The sequence below is a fragment of the Ischnura elegans genome, chromosome 4 (assembly GCF_921293095.1).
Source record: "Ischnura elegans chromosome 4, ioIscEleg1.1, whole genome shotgun sequence".
NCBI lineage: Eukaryota > Metazoa > Arthropoda > Insecta > Odonata > Coenagrionidae > Ischnura > Ischnura elegans.
The window spans coordinates 17,443,343-17,469,381 of NC_060249.1; the positions used below are offsets into that span (position 1 = coordinate 17,443,343).

Here is a 26,039-nt window from a genome sequence, read left to right on the forward strand (position 1 = left end):
GTGTATGCATCGTATAATTTTGTGATAGGGTCATCATGTTGCATTCAATTGTTCAGCTGTAAAAAAGGCTGAATTCTAACACATATTTTTGCAAAGACCAGCAGAAAAGAACGAAGGACATGGAACGAATAATTACATTATTTATTTGTAAGACGCGATAACAACCCATCGAATATTTGACAACGAGGGTACTGAATTTTCCCAATGAATTACAAATGAATTACCACAAAATTTGAATTAACTGATAAATTTTCCTTCCGCAATTAAACTTCGGATGGAATTTACGAGGTGCATTCAATTTCTAATGCCTCTAATTGCTTTTATCCAGACTGGAAACAAATAGAAACATGTATGTGTATTGTTTTAAAATGAGCGCGCGCTCTTTGTTAATACGTGTCCGAGATGGCTGAACTGTAGGACAGATGTCGGCAGCATCCAGAATGAGAAATGTTCTAAATACTTGATATTACGACGTTTTCCTTACACTAGCTGCGTGCAATGCATTTTCTGCATCGCTTTAGCGCGTCGTTGTCTGCATTTCTATGGTGCGAAACCATTTGAAATCGATCGAAAGGTAAAGGAGACATGTGAAATTCGTGCGTAGGTTTCCGCGGCGTTGTTCACGATGACTGCTAATTTTCGGGTTCTCCAGCAGCGTCTGTCGTTTATGGTTGACAACAGTTTCGCAAGGGCCGCTAAGGTCAAGAATATGCACTCACCACCATTTGAAGATCGCCAGGCCACAGAGGAGGGGGAATTGACCAAACCTGCGGCACGGCTTACAATTCCATTCATAGCAGGAGTGTCAGAATGCATTGCTAGGATACTAAGGAAGCATGGCTTGGTCACAAGGTTCAATTGCGTCACCAAGATACAAAACATTGTACCTGGACCAAAAGATCGTAACCCGCAGGCACTTTGCGAAGGCGTGTACACAGTGCCATGCTCCTGCGGAAAATCATATGTTGGTGAAACATGCCGAGGAATGGCGACAAGGATGAAGGAGCATGTGAGAGCCACTAATAAAAAACAACTGCACTTGTCAGCCATTGCAGAGCATGTTTGGAGTGAGGCGGGCCATAAAATTGATTTCGAAAAAGCGAAGATAGTGGCAAAAGAGTGTTGCTACTACCCAAGGCAAATCAGGGAAGCAATTGAAATTCACAAAACACAAAATATTAACAGGGACAACGGCTACCCAACTGGCAACGTTTGGAAGAGAGTGCTGACCAATCAGCGCACAGGAGGAGATCGACCAGTGCTAATAAGACGGCAAAAAATGAAAACTTCTCACCTTCGACCGGAAGACGAAAGCAGGATGGCTTTCGAAACTGTTGTCAGCCATAAAGGACAGACGCGGCTGGAGAACCCGAAAATTAGCAGTCATCAAGGAGACATGTGGTGATAAAGTCATGGATGTTCCGAAAGGGCGTCCACGTGGGTGATAGTTTAATGAAGGCAAAATATCAATTAACAAAAAACCAAAAAAATCCAGGCGAATTTCCAGTACTCAAAACAGACTTCCAAATAAGGTTTCGCCGCGGCCATGCAATCATGATGTCGACATTGTTAGAAATTTGCACTTCTTCAGGGAGATTACGTCGCGAAGTAACACCAGTTCCATAGTTTTCAGGTGAGTACCCAGTCAGAAAAAAATCAGAGGCCTTAGGACTTGAATACACCTCGTATTTACTGGTGACGATTTTAGCATAGAAAGAGCAAAAACGTCTTAACACTAGAACCGCTGAACTTACCAACTCCACCAAAACCGCGGCATGGGACTTTTTTGTCCCATTGACAAAATATGTTGATCCTGCCATGTTTAGGTATAATTGACGGTTTTTTGTGGTTTGTGTGAACAAAACACGTGCTTAGGTAATGTTTAAAACGTTTTATTAAGTACAACTAGGAATACAGTAAACTTATTTTGACAGCAAAAGTGTTGTTTGTCAAGAGGGGCGCAGCGCCGCGCCGGGCAGAGGTGACGCGGCCGGCGCTGCGTGAGTAGGCGGCCGGCGCAGTGCACAGATTATTATTCCCTTCTGCGCTTCTAACTGGCAGAATAACGGTATCTGTGCATCGATCCCCTTCGTAATAAACTGTTATTATGCTAAATACAAAATAAGTGTACAAAAAGCTGAAATTGTATGTTTTCCCCATATGGCACAAAAAAGTCCCATCCCGCGGTTCTAGGTAAATCGTCGTTTTTCTCACGAACCAAACATCGTACATTATTTTCAATATTACCATTCAAAAGAGCATAAAAAATGAGTTAAAGTCAGTAAATTTCAAAGGGATCAAACCACTAGTACATGAATGGCAAACATTTGCAAAGGGAAATGGGACAAAAAAGTCCCGTCCGCGGTTCTAGTGTTAAAATATATTTTCACTAAAACATTTCATGCGTGATATTAAAAAAATTCGTTCATTTGAATACGCACGTAAAAATATCCTTCAGTCAAATGAACGAACGGCCGAGGTAACTCCTAGTATTCACCGTTGCCATGGACCATTTGACGCGTGAGTTGGGCGTGTTTGCAACAGTGGCGGCTTCTATTGCCTCGAGCGCTTTCGCTTGGAAGTCTCTCTTCCGATTAACCCAATTGTGATCTCATTTATTGCGGAAAATGTCTCTCTTCCCTCTTTCGAAGCCTTTCTCTTTCACACCATAGACTCGTGAGAAAATATGCTGCCGCGGTAACCTATGGATTTTATGAAGATGAATGCAAGATCTCTCATGTGAAACTTACAGGTACATGGAAAGCATGAGATACGAAGAACATCAATGAAAAATGTTTTTAAAGGCAAAAAATGCGATTTCAGCTTTTAAACATAACTACAGTAATTAAATAAAAAACATAAAATGGTGATTGGATATTAAAAGAAAGGGATGGAAAAACACACAGATCTGTAAATGTGATTAAGAGAAAAATGGGCATGGAAAATGTCAACGCACGCGAAATATTTTGGATGTATTTTTTTATACCGTATCAGCACAAGCGATGAAGAGTTCATAAAACATTAAGGATAACGTCAAACTAATTTTGAAAACAAAATTAAAGGTTTAAAAAAGGTCAAAAAGTGAAAAACCAATATTTTTAGTCATAAATAATGGCCATTTCATTAAATTATGAACTTTTCTACATTCCTGGACCTTTCTAGTGTTTACAATATTGTTAAAGCACCATAACCTGTTTATGAATTCTCCTAAATTCGTCGATACAAAGAATTCAACACACTTATAAATTAGGGAGTAACTCTCGTAGTGCTAATATTAGATATATAATAGATATCAAAGAATTAAATATATCCAGTAGTCAATCAAATATTGAACGGCAGACTAACAGGCATAAATTGGAATTGGCAATAAATGGAGGTATTTATGGTAAAATCTCTTAGGAACCCATTGTCATTCTACACAGAATTACCTTTAATCAAAATGTAAGTATGTGTTTGTTTTGTCAGAAATAAAGACTCCAAGAGATCTCCGACTTAAGACTTATAAGATGTATTTAAAACTTCTATAATATCTTACGAATAAATAAAATGCCACTGTACGATAGTCTACCCTATTCAACGATGTCATAGCACCAAAAAGCAACGCTTGAATACAGGAAGGACAAATACTGAACGTGATAAATATTTTAGGATAGTGGGGACGGGCAATCAAAGAGACAAAAGTAAACATTCATAGCTATGACAACTGCGAATAATATCTTTATGAATGATCCTTCCGTTTAAAATAGAGGATAAAAATCCCGCGAGGGTTGCCATGCCTAAATTTCACATCAGAATCATTGTATTTGATATTTATTTTTGTTTGATTATGCTCTGGTTTCAGAAACTGTGATACATGTTCTGCTTTCTGGAGATAATGAAGTGGGTATAGCACCGGCGTGAATATCCTAATCATCAATGTTACAGTATTGAATTTTGAAAACGGCCGCTGCACAAGCCGTCACCCACCGCGCATTTAAGTGGTTTTACAAAAGTCACCACTCGCGTCACAGACGGTAGAGCGATCCGAATTTCACGGAAAAATAACCTATAATTAAAGCTGTAAACAGAAAATTTTATTCATCATGTAATAAAAAGCTATCCAATCGATAACTTGTCAATGCTATTCCTGCTAATACTTCAAATCAAATATTGGGGAATAATTGCATCGCTCTGCGCACATCGCCGCGATGCGGACATTTTTGGAAACCAATTGCAATGTGTCGAGTGGCGCAGCGAGGGGGGGGGGTTTTGGGGGATAAACCAGACCCCCCCCAGAGCTCATATAAATTTTTAAATTTAATCCATTTTACGTAATTGGATTGATGTTACTAATAGAATAGTCTAAGTATTAATAAAATATCCCTCAGAAAGCCGTAAAACTCACTATTTTGAACCATTTATCTTAAAATTTCGCAATTTATTAATCTCGCACCTACTGCTTATCATGGTGGGTATACCATACCTACACACACCTCGGTATTAGTTGCACCAAAACCCCCCCGTCAGCCTTAATTCCTAGCTGCCCCCCTGAATGTGTCCGGGTGCCAACATGCATCAAACTTCTACGTATCTGATTGGGGCTGTGTAGTTCCTCTTGTTTCCACCATTTCAACGCGAGAAAACTGCCACCGGAAAGTGCAGGAATGTGTGCATCCGGCTCTCGGCAGATTCCCATTAAGACACTTCTCCCCTTGCCACTCACACGCTTTCCATTTCGAAAGGAACGAGAATCTTCGTCACAGGAGTGTATTTTTTAAACATATTAAACTGTTAAAACAGATTTTTAATCACCAATACTCCATCCTAAGGAAGTTTTATGTACCATTCATTGTGGGGAATATATAAGAACGTAGATACTGAGGTTAATTTTTATGAATATTTATGAGACTTCGATGAATAATAGATCGCAATTCACAGATGATTTTTGGATTTTAAGTTAAAGATGGCGCATCCTTCTCGCTCGAATTGTCTCTTTTTGTGACGTATGACTTGTTTAGAACTTATGCATTTGTTTTAACATTTACAGATTGGATAAATTCGACACTGCGCCCCATTTTCCTGTATCTTAAGTTTGTATATTATTCCTCAGAATTTTCTCAATTGAGTTTTTTTGTATCTGAGACATAAAGAAATGTTTTTAAAAATATATGCTCTTGGTACCCCTAAAATTTCAAGAGGATAGGGTAAGTTATATAAATGAGTAATTTGTCACCGGAAAAAAAACAAAATGGCCGTCAAGAAGGAGATATAGGTCTTATAAAAAATCTTCAAATATCTAACCAGTAAAGAGTCATCATCACATGAGTAGGGTCTAACTCAGTTACAAAATAAGATTAATTACAGATCAAATCATTTTGATTCATGACATGATTTTTCAAACATGATTTTGCAAACATGATTTTTCATATTTATAACTGCCTATCTCAGTATAAAATGCAATATATGTAGCTATGGCCACTGGAAATAACACATACATTATTTAACCTCCCTCAAGTTGCAGTTGTGCGCTTTTATTTACGCTTAAACAGTGAGTAGCGATGGGTTCCCCACTCAAGGCTTGGCAGAAAGTTTTCTATAAAATTATCACTTTCAATTCCTTATTCAATTTATAATGCTAACGTGCCATATTTAATAAAGCAAGCATATGAAGAGTAGGTGTAACGGGGAAAACGCCAGAGGAAAGCATCGGCTGAAAATATGAGAGATACATACAGAGATTGAGCAGGTGAGGATGGATAAAACAGAAGAATTACGTCTGTCAAAAGACTAACTGACTGTAGATTTGAGCGGAGATCTTCGTTAAACCAATACTCGGATCGATGGCTGTTAAAAAATGACATTTTACTTGCTATTTCTCAAAATTTCAATGATGCAGAGCCATTTTCATAGATTAATTACTTTACTTTTTTGCTCTCCTTCGGTGTTGCTGAGAATTCTGTGCCCTCGCCACATTAATATTAGTTAAGGGATACATCACCAATCGAGGCCCTCATGTATTCTCCATATTTCGAACATATATTTCCCATGTACCGGACATTAATGGTCCACGAATTAGTACATGTAACCCTCATGTTATATACACATATTCCCCGGGTAAAACACTTACAAATTGGTCACATATGGTCAATGCATCGCTCCAGATATGGATCATATAAGGCTCCGCTCAAATTTGGGATTGGGCCCTTTTTTTTAACTCTACACGTTTTTCCGTAAATAGTCGATGCGTGTGAGAAGTGAACGGGAGCTTTGAGCAAGTATCGAAAATACGATTGTGCAATCTCGCCTATTTTGAGATTAATATGACAATGTTAATCGCAATTTTTCCTCCAACCTTTTAATTATTTTATGCCCTTAAAATCCCGAGTATTGAATAAAATGTCGAAAAGGCTGGATATCCATGAAAAATCGTTTTCTAATTTCATTTCATTTATTAGCATTCACAGCCAAGTCGCCCATATTTCCACAACTACACCATCAGACCTATATACAGATATAAAAGGAACATAAAGCACATACGCGAACTTAAATTCATCAGCTCACTCGTGAAAATATCATCAGACAATACACAATCTGATCTGAAATCAAAACACTATCTGCCTTTATTCATGAACCATACCATAGGGTACCCTCATTACTATACAACATAGATTCCTAAAAGTACAAAATAAACGCATTAATCACTATAATAATAGAACAAAAACCGTATACTCAAGCTATGTTAGTATAAAATGTATCATAATAAGATACAAATCGTCATTGACACATGTAACTTGCGAGTGAGCACATGTAATCTCCTTGGTAACCTCAAAGTGCATCCAAAAACCTTTTGCGATGCCATAGCTGAGCAACTAAGCCCTCCGACCCCATGTTTATGGACGAAGAATATTCTCCCCTATCAGCATCCTGAAGTATTGCAAATTCCTCCAGAGACACCCTGTATGCCTCATTTACCTTCCATATCGATAGCTAAGTTCTAACGACACGCATGTCAAAAATAGCAACTTTTCAGGAGAGCAAAAAACGATTAATTTTTTTAATTGCATACAATTTAATTGAAATTAAAAACCAAAAGTGCATAAAACTTAAAAAGAAGCATACATTTGCAAAACAAATATTTGTTTTTTGCTTGAATTTTATTTTTTGGTAACAGTATTAGCAGTAGTAACTCATACCGGCCAAATTTTGAGATACGTATTGTTAGAACTTAGCCATCGATATGAAATGTCCCATGCATGGGGCTTCTGTGTGGGATAAAGCACGGGCTCTTTTGGGGCCCCTGAGGGGCCAATTGGGGCCACCCTGCTTCAACGATCCCACTTTTACTCTCCTCCCACGTCGAGAGAGTGCACGTACGTTTCATCCGAAAAGGATCCGTGGGAACTTGCACTGAAATACACTGGTTAATTTATTCCGCCCACCCCCGCGAACCGCCTTTCCATTTTCCGGCGCCTCGGCCGCTAATTGGAGCGCAAATTCTCCAAAGCGATGGGAAAAAAATCCAACGGACGGCGATGTCTCCTCCCTTTCTCTCTTCATGAGAAACTTCGGGGGCCTCCTCCCTCTCCTAGAGGTCAGCTCTCGCCACTGCCCAGATAACTCAAAAGACATTGCAATGCATTGACAAGATTCTAACCAAAGTTGGGAATTCAGTAATGCGAGTTTGATGTAGATTGGTCGAGGACACAGAATCATACATAAAGCAACACTCTTTACTTAGAATTCTGTAACTGCAGTATTTAACTTAATAGTAACATATTTTCTTCCATACATATGCTCATACAGTAAAGTATTTCCATTCAGGGAAGTAAGGTAGCCTACTAGGCAACAAGCCAATAATTAGGCGAAATTCAAAAATTCTTGAATGCGGAAATGAAAAACATAAAACCAAAAATACTCATTAGCTAAAGAAAAATATTGAAGGAATATTGTGCGTAAAATATTTCAAAAACGCAGTGACTCTAAAATGAGTAATAATGTAAAATGAATAACACATATGATAAATTTTGATTGATATAATTAGTAGTTGTGTAGTTTCTTTCCACTCTAAATAGTATTTTATATTATGTTTCATCCTACAACGAGTTATTTTTAAGTGAAGACACACACTATTTTAATCCAAAATAGAGTAGGTGTTCATCTCTCACATAAAAATACTTCACCAGTTATCATAAAATTTATGCCTCATTATGTAGTAATGTGGTCATCAAATAACGTTCAAGTCTTCCGCTATAAAAAACGACTGAAATCTAATTTAAGTACGGGCTCGGTTGAGGGCACAGAACGGTCAGCCACTGTCATCACCAAGGGGAAGCACTAAAATTAAAGTAATTAATTAATATATCTCGACTGCATCTCTGATATCTTAAGGACTAATAAATAATATGTTGATTTATATTATCATCATCAGCCAGCGATCCGAAGATTGGTTTAACGAAGTTCTCATTACCTAAACGCCATTTTACTTTTCTGCACCTATCCTATTTTTCCACCCTTCATTATGTTCTGAAAAAAACATCTTTACATGAATTGCGTCCAATAGCCGCCACGCGCCGAAAGTTAACAATGCCTAAGACGCCTTTAAAGGAATAAATCTCAATTGAAACTTTGCACCTGCGGTTTAACTTTGCACCTGCGGGGCCTCATGAGTAGTTCTGGCGAGAGAACCTTGTACTTAAACCGTATGCGTCTACATGGTCCACCATAATTACAAGTTAAAAGATTTTGCGGCTGCGTTAGAGCAAATTAATGCGGATAGTGGAGAAAAATTATTAAAAAATTGACGAGATTTTTCAGTGCTCACTCTGTCACCCTCCATTAGAAGTATTCGTCATAGGTAAGAGCTTAGGAACATCGCCGCAAGAAGAGGACGAAAACAGTGATAGTATCATCAGAATAGGAGGGAGCACAGACAGAATGACAACAATCAATGTGGAATATGATTGGGAAAACTGTAGGGATGAATATCGTTTCAAACAATCGGATACGGAAAATTCTTCTACGTTAACCTAAAAATTCACGGCCATAAATAGTTTCCGTGATGCTTTCTTCAAAAAATGCCACCAAAGCAAGACAACCTGGCAACATCGCACGCATGCAAACTTCATATAAGTTTAAAATCAGGGACGATCTGAAATTGCGTGAAGCTGCTGTGGCCGATACGTCTGAGCTTATTTTTCTCTGAGATACATCGCGAGCACTCCATTTATTTGCAAATATCCATTTGCATTTTACGGTAGAAATGCTCTCGATGAATGAAAACCTTTCTATTGCTATTGCTATTAGTTCTTACTGTATGGAATATAAAGTTTGTAAATTTCAAGAGAAAATAATAACTTTCCATTCCAGTAGGGGTACGCAATAAATCAACAATAATTCACTTTCTCGACGGCGCTGCTCAATAGAAGATCCACTACTACGTAGCGAACATTTTGCATCACCAAGAGAATTTCCAATTTTGTTGGTTAACAGTATTTCTATGCAACATTGCACAGAGAGGGCGCTAGTGATGGAATAGGAGGGATGCTGCAATAACTAGCAACACTGGCCAAAATGCAGCGCCCGTAATGTGAATATAATAATAATAATGTTGTTTATTTTCGTAGGCACTGGGGCCCATGAGAAAATATAAGTACAGCTTTCTACATTTCCATCTTGGTAGATAAATAGAAGTAAAAAAAGTAAATAAATATAATTACAGACAAATGCAACCAGTGCAGATCGCCAAGAGCATGAAAAAACAATACAATATTTTCAACAAAAAATAAATAGTCGCACTTACAATTAGATATAACACACTAAATACAATAATTTAAGGTGACAATACATTATGACAATTATGACAAACAAACATTTTTTTTTAAAGAAACCATAACATTAGGATAACACATAATATAATCAAACTTATGACGATAACTACATAAGGGAAAAATCAAACGTGGACGGAATAGAACTCAAGCGATTTGTCATATAAGGAGGAAAAGAAGAAACTGACGTGTGGAATTCGTGGACTCGCTATAGTAAACATTCTATATATATGCATGCGGCTATCGCACTATCCATGAGAGTCAAATTTGTTACAATTGTTGCCTTAGCATCCAAAGTAATTACTTTCAAATGCTCTAGTGCTGATTTGTTGTGCTTGGAGCAGGCTACAGCTGTTTCTCACGGCCTAGTGAGGATATGAGTAAATTTTGCATTCGCGATGACTTGGGCAATATTAATATTATGTAATAATTAAAAGTTCATATTTTAGATCTGTAGTTATTATAAAATCATATCCGTAGTAAAAAAAGCCATCACTGCGATATTTCGTTATAAAACGTAAGTTTCCAACTATAAAATAATATTTTATTCAAATCACAATCCTTTTCTAAGTACTTACTTAAAATAAATAAAGAAAATATAATGTAATGAAATGAATAAAGTTTAAATAATTTCTCCTAAACGATTTAAATACTTTTTTCAACTTTAAATGGAAAGGAATTTCATTTGATCTAAACGGAGTGAATAAAACTCATTGACTGAAGCCTAATTATATCTCAACTTCTATAAAAACGGAATTGGGTCCTAAGAGAAATTTCGCACCCGTGACTAAGGGGATGCCAAATGTGATTGGAATATGGGATTTTTTTTAAATAAAGATATGATTCAATTTTTTCTGGCCCAAATTTCTGGAATATCGTCATATTATTAGGAATCATTACGACTTAGTCAACTCCCACATAACATTTATTTGATCCAACCGGTGTCGACACTCACAGCAAAATTGTCAGGTACCCTTGAGTATGAAATAGTGAAATTAAAAACTAATCTCAAACAAAATAACTACCTTCCATCATTGCGAAAGGAACCGGTTTCTCTGCCACGCAAACCAAGTTCCTCGCCCGAGCAGGGGCCGGTTGCCCGATTCCTACTTGAGTACCTTGCGGAGGGCACTTCAAGTGTAGCCGTGGTCCCATTGGCGCCTTTCGTTAAGAGGACCCCGCCGGGTTAAGTTGCCGTGGGCTGCAATGGGTAGGGTTAGGGAGTTACATTGGTTGTACCTAATAGACTTGTTTCTCGCCGTTTCCAGGGTGCGTGCCGCCGTGACCTGAGTGCCGCCTCGCGGTCGCCGGACGCACTGCGCGACGGCAGATCGTGGGGGCGATGACGCGCGGGCGCCGGGTTTCCCTCCTAGTCTCCTCCCGCCTTCCACCGCTCACCTCCTTCCTCCTATCCTTTATTCTACTTCTCCTCCTCCCCTACTGCTCCGCCACGCCCTACTCTTCGTACGACGACTATAGCGACGCCAGGAGACAGCAGCAGGTAAGCGAATCATGTTTACTTCAGATTATTGCTAATATGAATATTACCATAAGTTCCATACTTATAGGAATAACGAGTCGATTGTCGCTTGAACTCATCAAGCGGGTTTTGGAGGGGGGTGGGAACATATTTGTGCCACGTGCTTTCGAGTATTGGGTCCATAAGTTGCTTAAAAAGCGAAAAAAACACAATGTGGTTTAAATAGGCGGAATAAACGAACAACACGCATATTCGCCATCAAAAATACTTAAGGTCGTCTTAGTAACCACGGTGGTATAAGCGTTAGGAGAATGTTCTGAATTGAATACTTGCGTAATGGAGGTAAATATAACATGAATGACGGATACTTATAGGAATAATGGAATAGAGGATTCTTCAGTCGGCCGCTAGGTGCGCTGTCACCCACAGCTTTAAATGTATCGGCTAAAGTTTGCACTCGTAATGCTGACGGGCTGAGCGATCCATATCAAATGTGAACAGGATAATCACTAAGGATCGACCGACCTTTTTTGCTAAATAATAAGTTTAAATCATGATATCCACTTGAAATTTTCAGGGTCTCCTATAGAGGAAATCCCTATCAACATTTGCCTTTATCTCCAATAGGGTAGTTTCCTTCATCAAAGAAAACGAAAGGCATTGATTGCGATTCGTTACCCACCATTAGTGTATTCATAATATACAAATTATTTGGTTTTAGAAATACCGGTTTAGACGAATGGCAATGGTCAATTTATCCTCATTTGAAAAAGGCCAGATTGGCGCCCATGCGATGCCACTCCACGTGACGTCTTAAGTAACCTAGTTTCTATACTAGTAGATAGGATTTTTACATCGTCTGAGGTTACCAATGAATGCATGAGGCACAGAGCTCAGGGAAACATGTCTTAATAATCACCTATTAAAACTGGCTAAGGTCGGAAAGTTTTCTTCGTTTGATAAGGTATTAATCATTATTTGAGCCAAGCGCTACCAGCTAGCATGGTACTCTGCTACCTGCTAGCACCCTGCATCGTATCAGCACTCAGAGCCTCGCCCCAAGATCACATCACTTGCGGTAGCGGGAAGCAGAACGACGTCACGCGGAGTTTTTCCCGGCATTCATACTTATCCGTCGCGTTTTCGCGCGCTTGAAAATTTTCACTTTTCATTTAATCGCGAAAAATAGATATCGTCATACAAAAATCTAAAAGCGTGAAATACGTACTCCAGGAGTAATAATCTTTCGATTTAGGCAATAAAAAAATAATAGGAAACCACCCTATTTGAAATTTTGATTTCAATATGTCTCCGGATAATATTTGTCCAAATGTGAGACAAATGTTGACAAGTATATAATAATTAGCTTAATATCACGCTTATATACTGAAATTTTCAATGTACGCACAAATTATCACAGTAAACATTTGCCTTTTTCTAAATTTTAAACTTTGTAAAAAACTATGTAAAATGTTAGCATTTAGCTAGTCAAATGTACAGAAGTGTTTAAACCCATGCTTACTGAAATTTTTTTTATGAAAGGATAAGTATTAAATGAGAAAAAACTAAATGAAAAATAAGAGAATGTTGTTCGTCAAAGAGCTTTATTTTATTTTTCAGTCCAAGCACTGAATCTTTGAAATAGCTGAATTGAAATCAATAGCAAAGCAAATAGACTCACAAAGCGGTCAAGTTGGTATTTTCTGATTCCCGCAGTCATCATAAGAATTCATTGTATGCTGAATTACTTCGAGGATAAATACTCAAACCCTAGCGAGATCGGTTTCCTGAACGGTGCCATTGACCCTATTCCACTGGCCATAAATATTCGGAAACACAAGCCGGGTCCTCCTGTTGACCACTTCATTACGAATGTGAGAGAGATAAATTTTCGCCGCAACGGGTGGGGATAACGAATTTGCATATAATAATATCTCTTGGAGATTTTTTTAGCGGATCACACATAACGGGATACTATCTGTACTTGACAATGTGAAGATATTATACACAATGCAAGCCTTTTGATAACCCTATCCCTCCTTATTCAACCGTACGAAAGTGAGCTTTCTTTTTTTTGGCGTCTTAAAGGGATAAAGCCTGGATCTCGCGGTCTCAAAACCCCGATTCTGAATTTAGAAAAATACTGTTCACAAAACGCAAATTCACTTCCTTCCTCTGAAGAGCGCAGAGTGGAAAGCACTGTGAGTTCTCACCGCGGGCGAGTCCATCCCACTCTCAAAGTGGGACAAGTGACGGGAACTAATTGAAAATTTGCTATTTTTTTTTAAATACATACTTTTTTAAGTTAACAATTACGCCACACCCACTATTTATTTATATTTAAATAAAGTAAACCATATAGATGCTATAAAATAAAATATTTTTGCGTAAAGAACATTCTTGTGAATTTTTTTCCTTTCTAATTGATAGACATGAGGAACAATTGGAAAAAATATGAACTCTTGGTTGCTATTTTGATAGTATAAAAATAAATACGTGCAAAACACTCTTAAATAAAGGACTGCGCCATAAACATCCCTCATATATTCTCTGCTTTACTTCGTCCGGAAATATAGGTGAGGCCCAAAGTAGTAACGTATCACAGCGATTAAATTCAATTTAAATATCACTTGACATTCTGTTTTATTCTCAATCCTATTTTACATCCACTTCAAGATGGCTCTCTCCTTAACAATTCCTTATTTATCTTTTATCACCATAGCATCGTCTCAAACAAAGAAATAAAAGAAATCAAAATAAAAACAAACATGCTCACAAATAAGCAAAACAAACAACAAATGAACTTAAAAACAGAAAATAAACTAAACATATACAAAAGTGATGGTGGTCATAAAGACACATGCATCAGTAGGCACTTGAAAATTTTAAAAGATATATCTCGTTTCATAATTAGTTTACGGATACCTTTTCTCCTACCTACGTTACTTATACGTCATCTCGCTAATTACATAATATATATTTCCCTCCTCTTTTAGACACCAAGGGTGCAAGTTGAAACTGTTTTCACTATAATGACAGCTTGATGACATCACTTCAAAACTTAAATTGAATTCAAGTCACGATTGCAAATGATTCAATTCAGACAAAAACTTATAATTTAAACCATTTCGGTAGGTGAAGAGGATAGCATTTTATAAACAGTCCTGAGAATGTAAAGCCAGGGAAAGGGCAAGCCAATGATATGAAATGCAGGTGGAATGTCTTTTTATGGGATTTGATAGAAGTTGTTGTTTAGGGAGACAAAACCATTAACGTGATGTGCCTGAGAGAATTATAATCGCTACACGTTCCTTGCTAAACTGCTTCGAGCAAGCAGATAGCGTTAAGCGGCTTTTATATGAATTCGGCTGAGAGCTAATAGAAACTATTGGCTGACATTTCTGGGGCAATTAAGAAAATATCTTTCAGAGCGGCACGGAAGACATATTCTGAGAATATCACCATGATTTCAGCTCCAGCATGAACGATAAAATAGAAGGAAAATTTTCTAAACGGTTGACTATACTTATTTATTTTTCCCCCAAACAATAAAGGACATAACACGAGCCTTTTTTCGAGGCGTGCTAACACGCTCAGTAAGGTGCTTTCGGGGTGATTACTAGATGTGAGTTTAGTTGCATAAATTCCCTATGCGTCTAAAAATTATACCGATAGTTTTTACCCTAACATCCATCATCGCCACAGTAATTCTGCAATGCAATACAATAACTTATTCCACAAAATTTAGACAATTAATAGTTATTTTTTTTAAATCAAGGTTTTTGATTTACGAATAACGATATGTATAATGGAGGGTAGAGCGGAGGGTTCCCGTTTCTAAACCTGGGTGAATCAATTGTGCTCCTACAAAATTCTTCTTGTTCTTAGGTGGTCTGAGTAAATCCACTGATCCTTCTACCCCGAAAGTGTGAAATTCACGTACCTGTCTTTTCGGTTGGGGTGAGCTCAACCCTCACCTATCCCAACTAACCTTCGGGTTGAAGTCAGTTGGGTAGGTGTGAAAACGCCTAAATCGTGAAATTAAGCGGAAATGCCTCATGTCTGAATTTAATGACTAACTTTTCGATGCCAAGCAAATAGATATTTCCCAAGCAAGTGCCTGAATGAGCTTATCCCCATCACGCTATAACAAGTTGTGTTTGCCATTGTTTTCGCTCCGCAGGAATTGCGCAACGCAGCCCGCTTCCGAATGGAGTCCGACAGGGCATCGTCATGGGCCCGCCTGGATTCAACTCTAAACCTGCGCCCGCACCTCGTGCCCGCGCGGTCCGCTACGACACCTGGGAACACCACGGACGGTGAGCTAACTCCATTATATCTTTGTGTGTATAGTTTTTCAACACTATGAAACGTGTCACGGTGAAGATTTTGCAACTATTTTTCCTTGATTCCGAATGATACTGCGCCCTTGCTCCACATTCCCTGAATTAAATGTGCCATTGAACACAAATGACCTTCCAAGAATAAGGAAAATTTTAGCATCACCTCTTGCACAAGAGCTAATTCACTTCAATGAGTGACGTAATACACTCTTTCTTGAGGTATTGTTTCTTCTGGATATTCCTCCACGTGCATCAATAGGGTAGTTTCCTTCAGCAAAGAAAACGAAATGCAATCATTGCGATTCCTTACCCACCATTAGCGTATTCATAATATACAAATTACTTGGTTTTTAGAAATCCCAGTTCAGACGAATGGCAACGGTCAATTTTAACCTCATTTGAAAAAGGCCAGATTGGCGCCCATGCGATGCCACTCCACGTGACGTCACAAGGACCTAGTTTCTATACGAGTGGATAGGAGTTTACATCGTCTGAGATTACTAATGCATGCATGAGGCACCGAGCTCAGGGAAACATCTCTTAATAATCACACATTAAAAATACCTAAGTTCGGAAAGTTTCCTTCGGTTGATAGGGGAATAATAATCCTTATTTAAGCCAAGCGCTACCTGCTAGCAGGGTACTCAGCTACCTGCGTCGTATCAGCGGTCAAGCCTCGCCCCAAGGTCACCTCACAAGGCGGCAGGGGGAACCAGAAATACGTCACACGGACTTTTTCCTATCATTTCTACTTAGCCGTCGCGTTTTCGCGCGCTTGAAATTGTTCACTATTCGTTTAATCGCGAAAAATAGATATCGTCATTTAAAAATCGAAAAGCGTGAAATTCGTACTCCAGGAGTAATAATCTTTCGATTTAGGTAATAAAAAAATAATAGGAAACCACTCTATTTCCTCGGGCGATAGATTCAACGGCCCAGCAGTCAACTGTTCACTTTGCCCTATCTCTACTAATGACCTGCCATCCACGTACAGTCAGGGGCGCAAAAGAGCGCAAAGGTTAAGATTCCCGAAATCAATTCGAGCCACCTCTTGGCCCACCACTACTGAACTTTGGTATAACCGTACGGGAACTTGTATAAATGGAACCTGTGGCCCAGCCTTTTGCACCATACGTTTGAAGCCCGCACCTCACGATCATATTTTTTATCCTCTTCGAACGATAGTGATTTCGAACTTCCGAGTGATCGTTCTAATGATGGCAGAATAGTGACCATTTCACGCGATCATTTTCCGCGATGACTCCAGGGATGTGACGTCACATCCTTTTTTCCATCACTGGGCACGTTCATTTTTCCGTTGCTTACAACATCGCTGGCACCATCTTTCAGCCAGTCAGAACACGCGGCCGCTGACAACGATTTTAACGCAACACAAAAACCTCGAGGCAACGCTTTTTTTCGCCAATTCAGGTCCGGTTCGATACCCTGGCTTAAGAGCCAAAATATGTAAAAATAATGAAAATGACGAATGAGAAAAATGACATATCTAAAGGAACTAAATTGATTAAAAAGTAAAGAGCAAGTAAGGTATAAGAAGAAATAGGCCTATGACAAGTTTAAGAGTCCGCCTCGTCTGTGTAAAAGATCCGATTGGCCTTATGACTCCTGGAGTTTATAAAATCCCCTGTTAGTGTGGTAAAATCTGCGTGGGGGAGACTGGGTGAACAATATCTACTCTTCTCAAAGAACATCAAAGGCATTTCCGACTTGGTCAACCGGAAAAATCAGCCATAGTCGAGCATAGCCTGGATGAGGACCATAAAATACGGTGGGATGACACCAGAGTTTTATGGCGATCAAATTAATTCTGGGATCGTTTAACCAAAGAGGCGATTGAAATAAGACTTGAGAATAAGAATGTAAACAGAGACACCGGATTTTCGATCAGCAGCTCTTGGAATAGAACCCTTAAAAGAGTTATGCTTGCCAGAGCTATGTCTGCGCTGGGTCCGCGACAACAATCGGGACTCGACCAAAGAAAAATAAGTAAACAGATATATTAAATTTATGAATACCATATCATGTATAAAATTTCTAATTCTACCTTTACAAGTCACTCAATGCAATTTTGCACTTCAATAATCATTGGTGTGGTGAGTTCAAAGGCTTTACCCGGGATTTGAACCCGCGACTATTTCGCCAAGTAATATTCTCATATTAGCCAAATACTCTACCCACTAGGCTACCACGACTTTAAGTCACGGAGGGTGCTCAGAGGGCACGTCACCTTCCCCGACATGAGGAAAAGGAAGAAAAGAATAAATACCTCAATCTGAATCAATTTTAAGGATGAAGTTTGAGGGTAGTGCTGTGACCGCGAGTCTTAATTCCATCTTAATAGTGGGATTTTACATAAAATATAAGATTTAATGGAGTGTCAATATGTAAAATTTCGTTACCTAACCATAAACTCATCTTGGTCGACCTTCCGCATACATATATTTTAAATTCGCATTGCTCTTTACCTAGTGATTTTACTTGGACATAGTTTTTCGGGGCCAGGGCGTGCCCAGGATCAAAACTAGGGGGGGGGGGGGGCAAGCCATGATCGTTCAAGGTGAATGAATCCAACATTTTAAGAAAATGATAACAGCGCTTTATTACTGTTTTAAATTATTTGCTTGAAAAAAAATTATTTTAGTTGCATGCCTTACGCTTATATTATCGTGGATTTAAAGAAAATTTGTTGAAAACTCGTTTCAATCCAGTCCTGATTTTCCTTAAAGACTTTTGCGATGTTTGCTTTTAGGGGGGGGGGGAGCTGCCCCCTCCTGCCCCTCGCTGGGTACGCCCATATTTCAGGAAGCTTTTGTGTTAATTAAAAAAATATAATTTGCAAAATTCCACTCAATATTAATAATATATATACTATTCAAGAAGTTTCATTGTATACTGCATCGTCATCAAGACTGAATTATAGAGCCTTCCACACCTGATGAGGTTCCAGAGCAGTGACTCATGTTGATTGGAATAAATTATTTGCGTTGCTTGGAGTTAAGCATAGTTTAGTTACTATTTTGGTTGAAACGGAGTTCAACAAATTACCAGCCTCTATAACCACTTTTATAAGTGTTTACTCAATAGGAGAAAAAACTGCTCCTCGACGACACAGTTTCTCATAAATCTTTTTATCAAATGTTAAAACATATTTCAACCCATGCAAAAATCATGGGCCTCATGGTATTCCATCAGAATATCATAATCCCGCGAATCGAGGTTACTGGCATGGGCCGAAGTGTGTCTGGCGCCGACCCGTGGGAAAAGAGTTCAAGGTTCGTGTCGTGTGAAGAGCGTGCGTGGGAGGCGACGACAGCGCATTCATCTCGCGGCGTCATTAAGAAGAAAAAAATGAAGGGGCGCCGCGCGAAAATATGACGCCGAAATCTATTTGTACCCACCAAATGCATTAAGAAATTAAAAAGCATCATTATATTTCATCATAATTAGTAGAGGTGACAATGCTAGTTTATCAAATTTGTTGATTTAAGTACCAGATTGCTATGTTTCGGGTTAATTATTAGGTTATCGAAATTTATGGACTCGACTTTTTCAATTAGGAGTTGCATTAAACACAATTTGGCATGAATATCGAAATAACTGTTGGCATAGCTACCATGAATTTTACGACTAGGAAAAGAGTTGTTTGCACCTAAGGGAAAATGCTTGTACGCGTGTAGATAAAAATAGTATGAAATTATACCCAACTCAAAGGATAATTAAAACTTAACTGCCATGCCTGACGAGTTTTTGGGGAGCATCAAGGGTTATACAAACCAAAATTTAATCGTAAGGAGTATCTTGTCTCTGAGTGGCCTTGCCGACACTTAACCCCGTTAAGAGTTAAGGATTAAAATGTGTTACTTTTGAATCAAAGATAATATTTCTACTCTTATCCTCCTATTAACTCAGCGCCACTTGTCTTAGTATAACGCTGGCAAAAGCAATCCACATATATTGTCTCAAACTGTGAATCAAACAAGAATTCCGTTGTAGACTTATTTCGACCGATTTTAGGACTATCGATAGCCATTGCCTGTAAATTATAGAAAATGTATATTTCTTCAATGGGTTGCCCAGGCCAAATTACGCCGCTTGAAGTCATTGTGATATAATAGACGCTCTTCTCACTTTTTCAACTAATGAATCACTGAATCACACCAGGTACGGTGAAGTTAACTCGTACCCGAGGCTTTATAGGTCATATTTTGCGAAAAATCTAATACAACTTATCTATACTTATGGATGGATGGAATTTATACATGGCAGGAATACCCACGAATATAAATATCCCTTGAGCGTCATACATGATCAGTTCTGAATGTGTAATACGCTGTGGATTTTAATTTTATAAAATCCGAAAAACAAGGTTGTGCCACGACAGAAGCCCGCCATGTATATCACTATACGATTGTGGTCCCAGCTGCATGATTGCTTTCTTCAAGGTTCGGGTGCCGATCCTCTTCCCTCGATCGTTCAAAGGTATTCTGACACTCACGCTCTCAACCACGAATATTGCAATAGAACTTCACCCCTAGAGGTTCTCCAGCCAGCCTCTAGAACTGTCGTTTTCCACCGCACATTTAAATGGGTTTACAAGTCGTCACCCACGTCGCTGAAGGTCTGAGCAATCCGCATTTTGCGGAGGAATTGAGTATTACTGGGGTTGTTGGCCGAAGTTGATATTATTGATGATATTATCGATTAAATCATGACATTTCTCATGACTGTAAATATCATACAGTAAATATTGAGAATAAATTGATCGTTTTCCTCTCATCGCCACACTGCGGACATATTTGAAAACTGCTTAAACTACACCCAAAGTGGCAACAAAAATCAACCTTCTATGAAACGGACTGATTTTTAAGATCTTCCCAAAAAATATAATATTAAAATTTTTAAGAATAAGTGTTCCTCGATTCTTGGTTGGTGTCTTTCTGTTTCATTAGGGAGTGCTTCAAAGTGGGTTATTTGGTTCAAACTTTATTTATTAGTAGCATTTTATCATTAGTGTATTTTTTAATCCTACTTATAGGCGCATTGTCTATTCCTTTACTTTTCTCTTAGGAATGGCTTTTCGTTCATCGATTTTAATTCTTATGCTACCACCAGGTGATAAACTACTCTTTGCATAATGTATTAAATAAATAATAGCGGTACTGTTGTGACGCGGGTAGTATGTATCCGGAGACGTTTTCCTTATACTTTCTATCAATATTATCTTGAAAATCAAGACCCATTGGACTCCTGAGAAGAAAAATCTCTTACCCTTTCATTTTCTATCACTCTGCAAAGTTTAAACGCGAGCTGCTGGTGACACTTGGTTGCCTTTCATCGCCAGCTATAGTCACTAATATCTTGCCAACTTGAGTTTGCGACCGCTACTAATAATCAAAATAAAAGATCAGTAATCATTCTCTCGGAATATTATTTCTACTGATAAGAATGATTGCAGATTTATGAACCGAGCGAATTTAAAAACTGTCCAGTCATATTCGGTCAAAATATTTCCTAAAGATAGCGTCATTTAGATGTTTAGCCAAAGATAAACTGGTACCACTGACTAACAAATTAAAAATTATCAAATGAGAACATTCCCTTTCCTGGGAAAAAAAATCACCCTTCCAACTCTGAGAATCAAATCCCTTAAAATTGCTTGCTAGAGACAAATTTAAGATATACGCGATAAGTTTTCCGCCGATAAAATCGTTACAGTAAAGCTTTGAGATGGAATTTCCAGCATTTATGGGAAGGGGGCAGATTGCAATGAGAATTTAATAGCGGTAGCGTTAAACATGAGTTAGGCAGATAGACCGAAATGGAAGGTTAACAAATAAAAAAATCATTTTCCTTCTTGGTTTTACCTTTATTCACATCGAGCATTGTTTATCATATATCTATCACATCTCAGGACTATTTTTAGACGCGAATTCAGAAAATATGCCGGGCCTGTTGCACGTCGCAGTAATATTTGCCGTATACATGATTATAATATTATCGCATATTGCCTTTTCAAAGATTTCAAAATGTACACGACGCAAGAAATTGTTGTTTCAAGCATTTTATGGATAATTTTATCTTGCAACTATGCAAGTTATCTTTGCAAGATAATTGTATTTTGCCAAATCTCGTATTTTATAGAAATAATAAAAAAAACGGTTAAAAATTAGTAATGAAAAATATTCACACGCAGGAAATGAATCCATGGAAACGGAATACATAAAAAATTAATGCAATGTTCCCATTTTGCACGACATCCCAGAACACCTGCTCTTACCGTATTTAATTAATGCTTTCGACGTGAATAACAAAGCACAAAACCTGCGCATATTGTGTAAACCCTGGCCTTCGCACGTTGATCTCACGTATGGCAACTTCGAAGGTTAGGAACCTTGCATTTTTTAAAAGAAAAATGGTGTCCTATCTAGATCTTCCGTCGAGTCGTAAGCGCTGATTCTTGAGCAGGTGCCTGGCGTACAGGCGAAAGGGAAACGTAAGCAATGGGATGAGGAGATGGTGTGTATTTGGCAACGCCTTCCGGCGGCCGCGATTCGGGACGACAGGAGGGGAACACAATAAAGAAATAAAAAGGATTATTTTTTTCTCCTCCTTTCAAGATAACGGGAAATAATAAGGAGGGGGAGGGATAAGCACAGCGCCTTATCCTTCTGTCTCCAATTCTCCCTCCCCTTTACTACCCCTACTACTGTTACCCCTCCACTACGCTCAGGGATGTTAGGATATATCTCCCTTCTATCCTTTCAGAAGAGAATTTTACCCTCTCGACCGGCTGGCTTTTTTGTGACGAATTAAATATGCAATAAAAATTTAAATTTACAATGTGTCTTCGTTAAAACGTTCGACGATTCTCGTAATTAAAATAAAATTAGCTTTTTGAGCTATGTCGCCGCGTCAATTTATGGGTGGCCTTAACGTTTCCCGACCGATGCTGGTCGTTTTTTCAACGGAATCACCGTTGGAAATTTTGACGTGGTGGCATAGCCTAAAAATATTTTTTAGCTAACAATATTCGCATTGTGACAGAAAGTGAAATTTCACGTCATAATGTGGTAGTCTTATTGAATTAAATAGTATTTTTTAAATGTATTGATAAGTAATTTAAATTTAATGTTGTATGCAAAATATGACTTCATAATTCTTAATATTCTTGTTGCTACAGAGCTTCAAAGTTCACGTAAATTACTAAATTATTTCGCGCTACAAGATCGCACCGGGACTTCGGAATGCAAGTTAGCAGATTCGCTCCATGGTAATAACAAAAAGTATCGAGTATAAAAAGCAGCCGCGACGATACTGATTCATAACTTGACGGGAGTGTCAAAAACAGTGAGGTATAGTTCTAAAGATTTTACAGTTTACGTATTGCGCAATGCCTGACTTCGTAAAGGCGCATTCTGGGAACATTCTGAAGGTAGATCAATTCATGGTCGCTTATTTCTTCTCCGGCAATGAAGATTTCTCGGTGCGAGGTTGAGAAACCGCGATATTGAAATGTAGCATTAATTAAATCAGCTATCTCCTTCGCTAGTAAGGTAGAGCTTGGTTTGAATCTCATTTAACTATTGTCATTCACTCATAGTTTTTAATGCGTACTGGGTGCAATATTGGAATATGTTAAGTTAACGTTTTGGAGAAATTCAACGGAACATATTTGACGCCGATTTACCTAGCATTCCTAAGGTCTGGAAGAGAGACATGCGGTGATTTAGCAGTTGGATATGTTTAACTGAAAATAAATTTGAGCTATTGCACTGTTGGGGCGAAGGTGACACCAAAACGTAAAGTGAGAACAATAATCTTATACTGTGGAGGTCGCCGTAGATGCGGAGGCTGAAAAAGTACTAAGCGCTTTTTGTCAAGACTGTGCTGCATCTTTCAGTATACATTTTTTTGAACATTTCAATTATTCAGCATAAATCACTGATGACATTCACATGACTGATGATAAAATAAACATGCATTATTATGAAATTAATAAATCGTGAAGAGAAAAAATACTAAGAGATACATATTTTTTATGTAACTGGGACAAATACACTACTGGCACCATGTAAACGTATTCTTTACTGGACTCTGACGTCACACTCAGCAAACATGGCGATGGGTCGTTTGGAGCGCAAGATTACTATACAATGTTCAAAGTGGAATTTTACGAATAATACGCAGGTCAGAGAAAAACTGCTTGCACTGTAATTTTCAGTGTGGAGAATATTTTTTATCGCACAATCATCCATTTTCAGTGGAATTCCCAATTTTTCATGCTTAAGCTTCCGATAGGCCTTAGTGTTCGAGACATTATGTATGGGAAGTAGTAAAAAACGCAAAACGGAGTCCAAATCGTGAAAATTTACCAAAACAAAAAAATAATTAACGAGCCAGTTGATCCAGGTGAATACAGAGTAATAATTTAAAGGGTTGGAATACAAAAGGCAAATATTTGCTCGCAATTACTAACTGTATAAGTATACCGGGACTAGCCACGGGGATAACATTACGGGAGTCACCCGCAATGCACCAATTCCAAATCCACGAAGAAAAAATCATTTGATTTGACCGGAATTCGAACCCGGGTCCTTTGATTGCCGGTCGAGTGCTTTAGCCAGCTTATTTACAGAGGCGTCAATCTTCCTTGTGGATATTTGTTGAAACTAAGGAGGTTAGATTCGGTATGGTTAGAGTAAGATACACAGAATAAGAGCTGAATCGTCAACTGAATGATTTCATTGGCATGGATCGAGTATTCTTCATCCCAAAACACTTACCCTTTTCACCTTACTCTTACGCTAATATTCTTATTAAGATTATATATCTTTTATTGAGCGAAATATTGGGATGGAAACATTATCCTCTCTGAGAGGATATGTAATTATTTTGGGATCCCAATCTCTCTGAGAGGATATGTAATTATTTTGGGATCCCAATAACATCCCTAATAATATCCCAATATAATTACATATCCTCTAAGAGGATATGTAATATATTGGGATATATATATATATATATTGGGATAATTACATATCCTTTGAGTCGGACAATAGCACACGGAAAAAAATTAGTTAGAACTATCAAATTCTGATGAAATTTATCAAATTCGGTTCATATGGCACATTGAAAAATTCAGTAACAAAAGTGTGGTTTCCTATTGTTTTTTTCTTTCTAAAAAGGAACTACTGAGAGCGTAAATAAAATTAATTATGTTTTCAAAATGAAATTTCAGAATGCATAAATTTCGGTGTACCTTTTTCCTCTCTTCATAGTTACATAAATCTAACCATCTTCATAAACACATACTTAAACCCTACCTATCCTTTCCCAGCGGGTCTGCAAAATAGAAGGTGACACGTAGCGTAAGCTTGATTCATATTTGGTCATCGACTACTTAGTGTAAAGAAATGCCAACTTCAGTTGAAGCATCACTCCCGCCTAGCAGGTCATATTTTTCCTGTTCATGGGACAAATTGCTTACCCAAAACTTTAGAAAGCATCTTAATATTTTTAGGGTGCATAGAAGATATATTTTATTTTATTTATAATGATATATTTAATTAATAGAAAATATATTTAAAATTTATCAACACTTGTCCGCATCTTTAATACAAACATTTTTATTTGCAGAAATGATTATGTAAACATTTTCAAAATTGAGGTCCAGTCATGTAAATAAAGGTCTATTATACATGCCCTGAAAATTTCAAAACGATAGTGTAATTTTTTTTAATTCCTAAGCCACGTAAAAAGATCGGTTGGGGGAGTAATGAGACCTCTTAAGCGCCTTCCACTTGGGTCGTGGGAAAGTTATTTTTCACCCCCTTAGTGCGTCGTAAGCCCTTTATGAATTCTCCGAGATTTTTAATTGGGGTCAGATCCCACAAGTAGATGCACGCTTCATACCGCGAAGACAAAAACTCTTATACGGAGAAATTAAGTGATAGTACCAACTGAGAAAGTGCTAATTGTCCCTAAAGGCGAAGCGGCTATTCCCCTCTGCCCTTAGCATTGACCTCTTCCGCTTTCTCTCGACGCTTGAGATGGACAATAGTACACAGAAGGGGTACAACAGTAAAAAAAAAATTTGCACTTCTTAAAAGCCACCACTCGGAGCTAATTTAATTCACCTAATAATTTTTTGGGCTAACCCGCGTCTTGTGGCTATAAAGTCTACTATTCTTCCCGTCTGCCGGGGACCTATTCAGGATTAATGCGATTCACAAGTCACACTAGTCCAGAAAAGGTCTCCGTTCTATGGAAAAGGCGCGCGTTTTACGGAACCAACGACGCTTTCCGTAGAATTAATTACGTTTGTTAAAAACATTTGAAGATATTACTAGCAGGTTTACTTTTTAAAGTGGAATAATTTATGAAGTTGTTAAA

At 38.2% G+C, this 26,039-nt stretch overlaps 1 protein-coding gene across 1 annotated transcript in view; it reads left to right on the top strand.

Annotated features, from left to right (window-relative positions):
- The first annotated feature begins 11,082 nt into the window (after positions 1-11,082).
- LOC124157098 (A disintegrin and metalloproteinase with thrombospondin motifs adt-2-like) overlaps positions 11,083-26,039 on the top strand; it is a 68,517-nt gene continuing 53,560 nt past the window's right edge. Inside the window, exons 1-2 of the mRNA XM_046531589.1 lie at positions 11,083-11,304; positions 15,467-15,602. Of these exons, the coding sequence (XP_046387545.1) occupies positions 11,146-11,304; positions 15,467-15,602 (295 nt within the window). The 5' untranslated portion in view covers positions 11,083-11,145. The remainder of the gene's footprint in view (positions 11,305-15,466; positions 15,603-26,039) is intronic.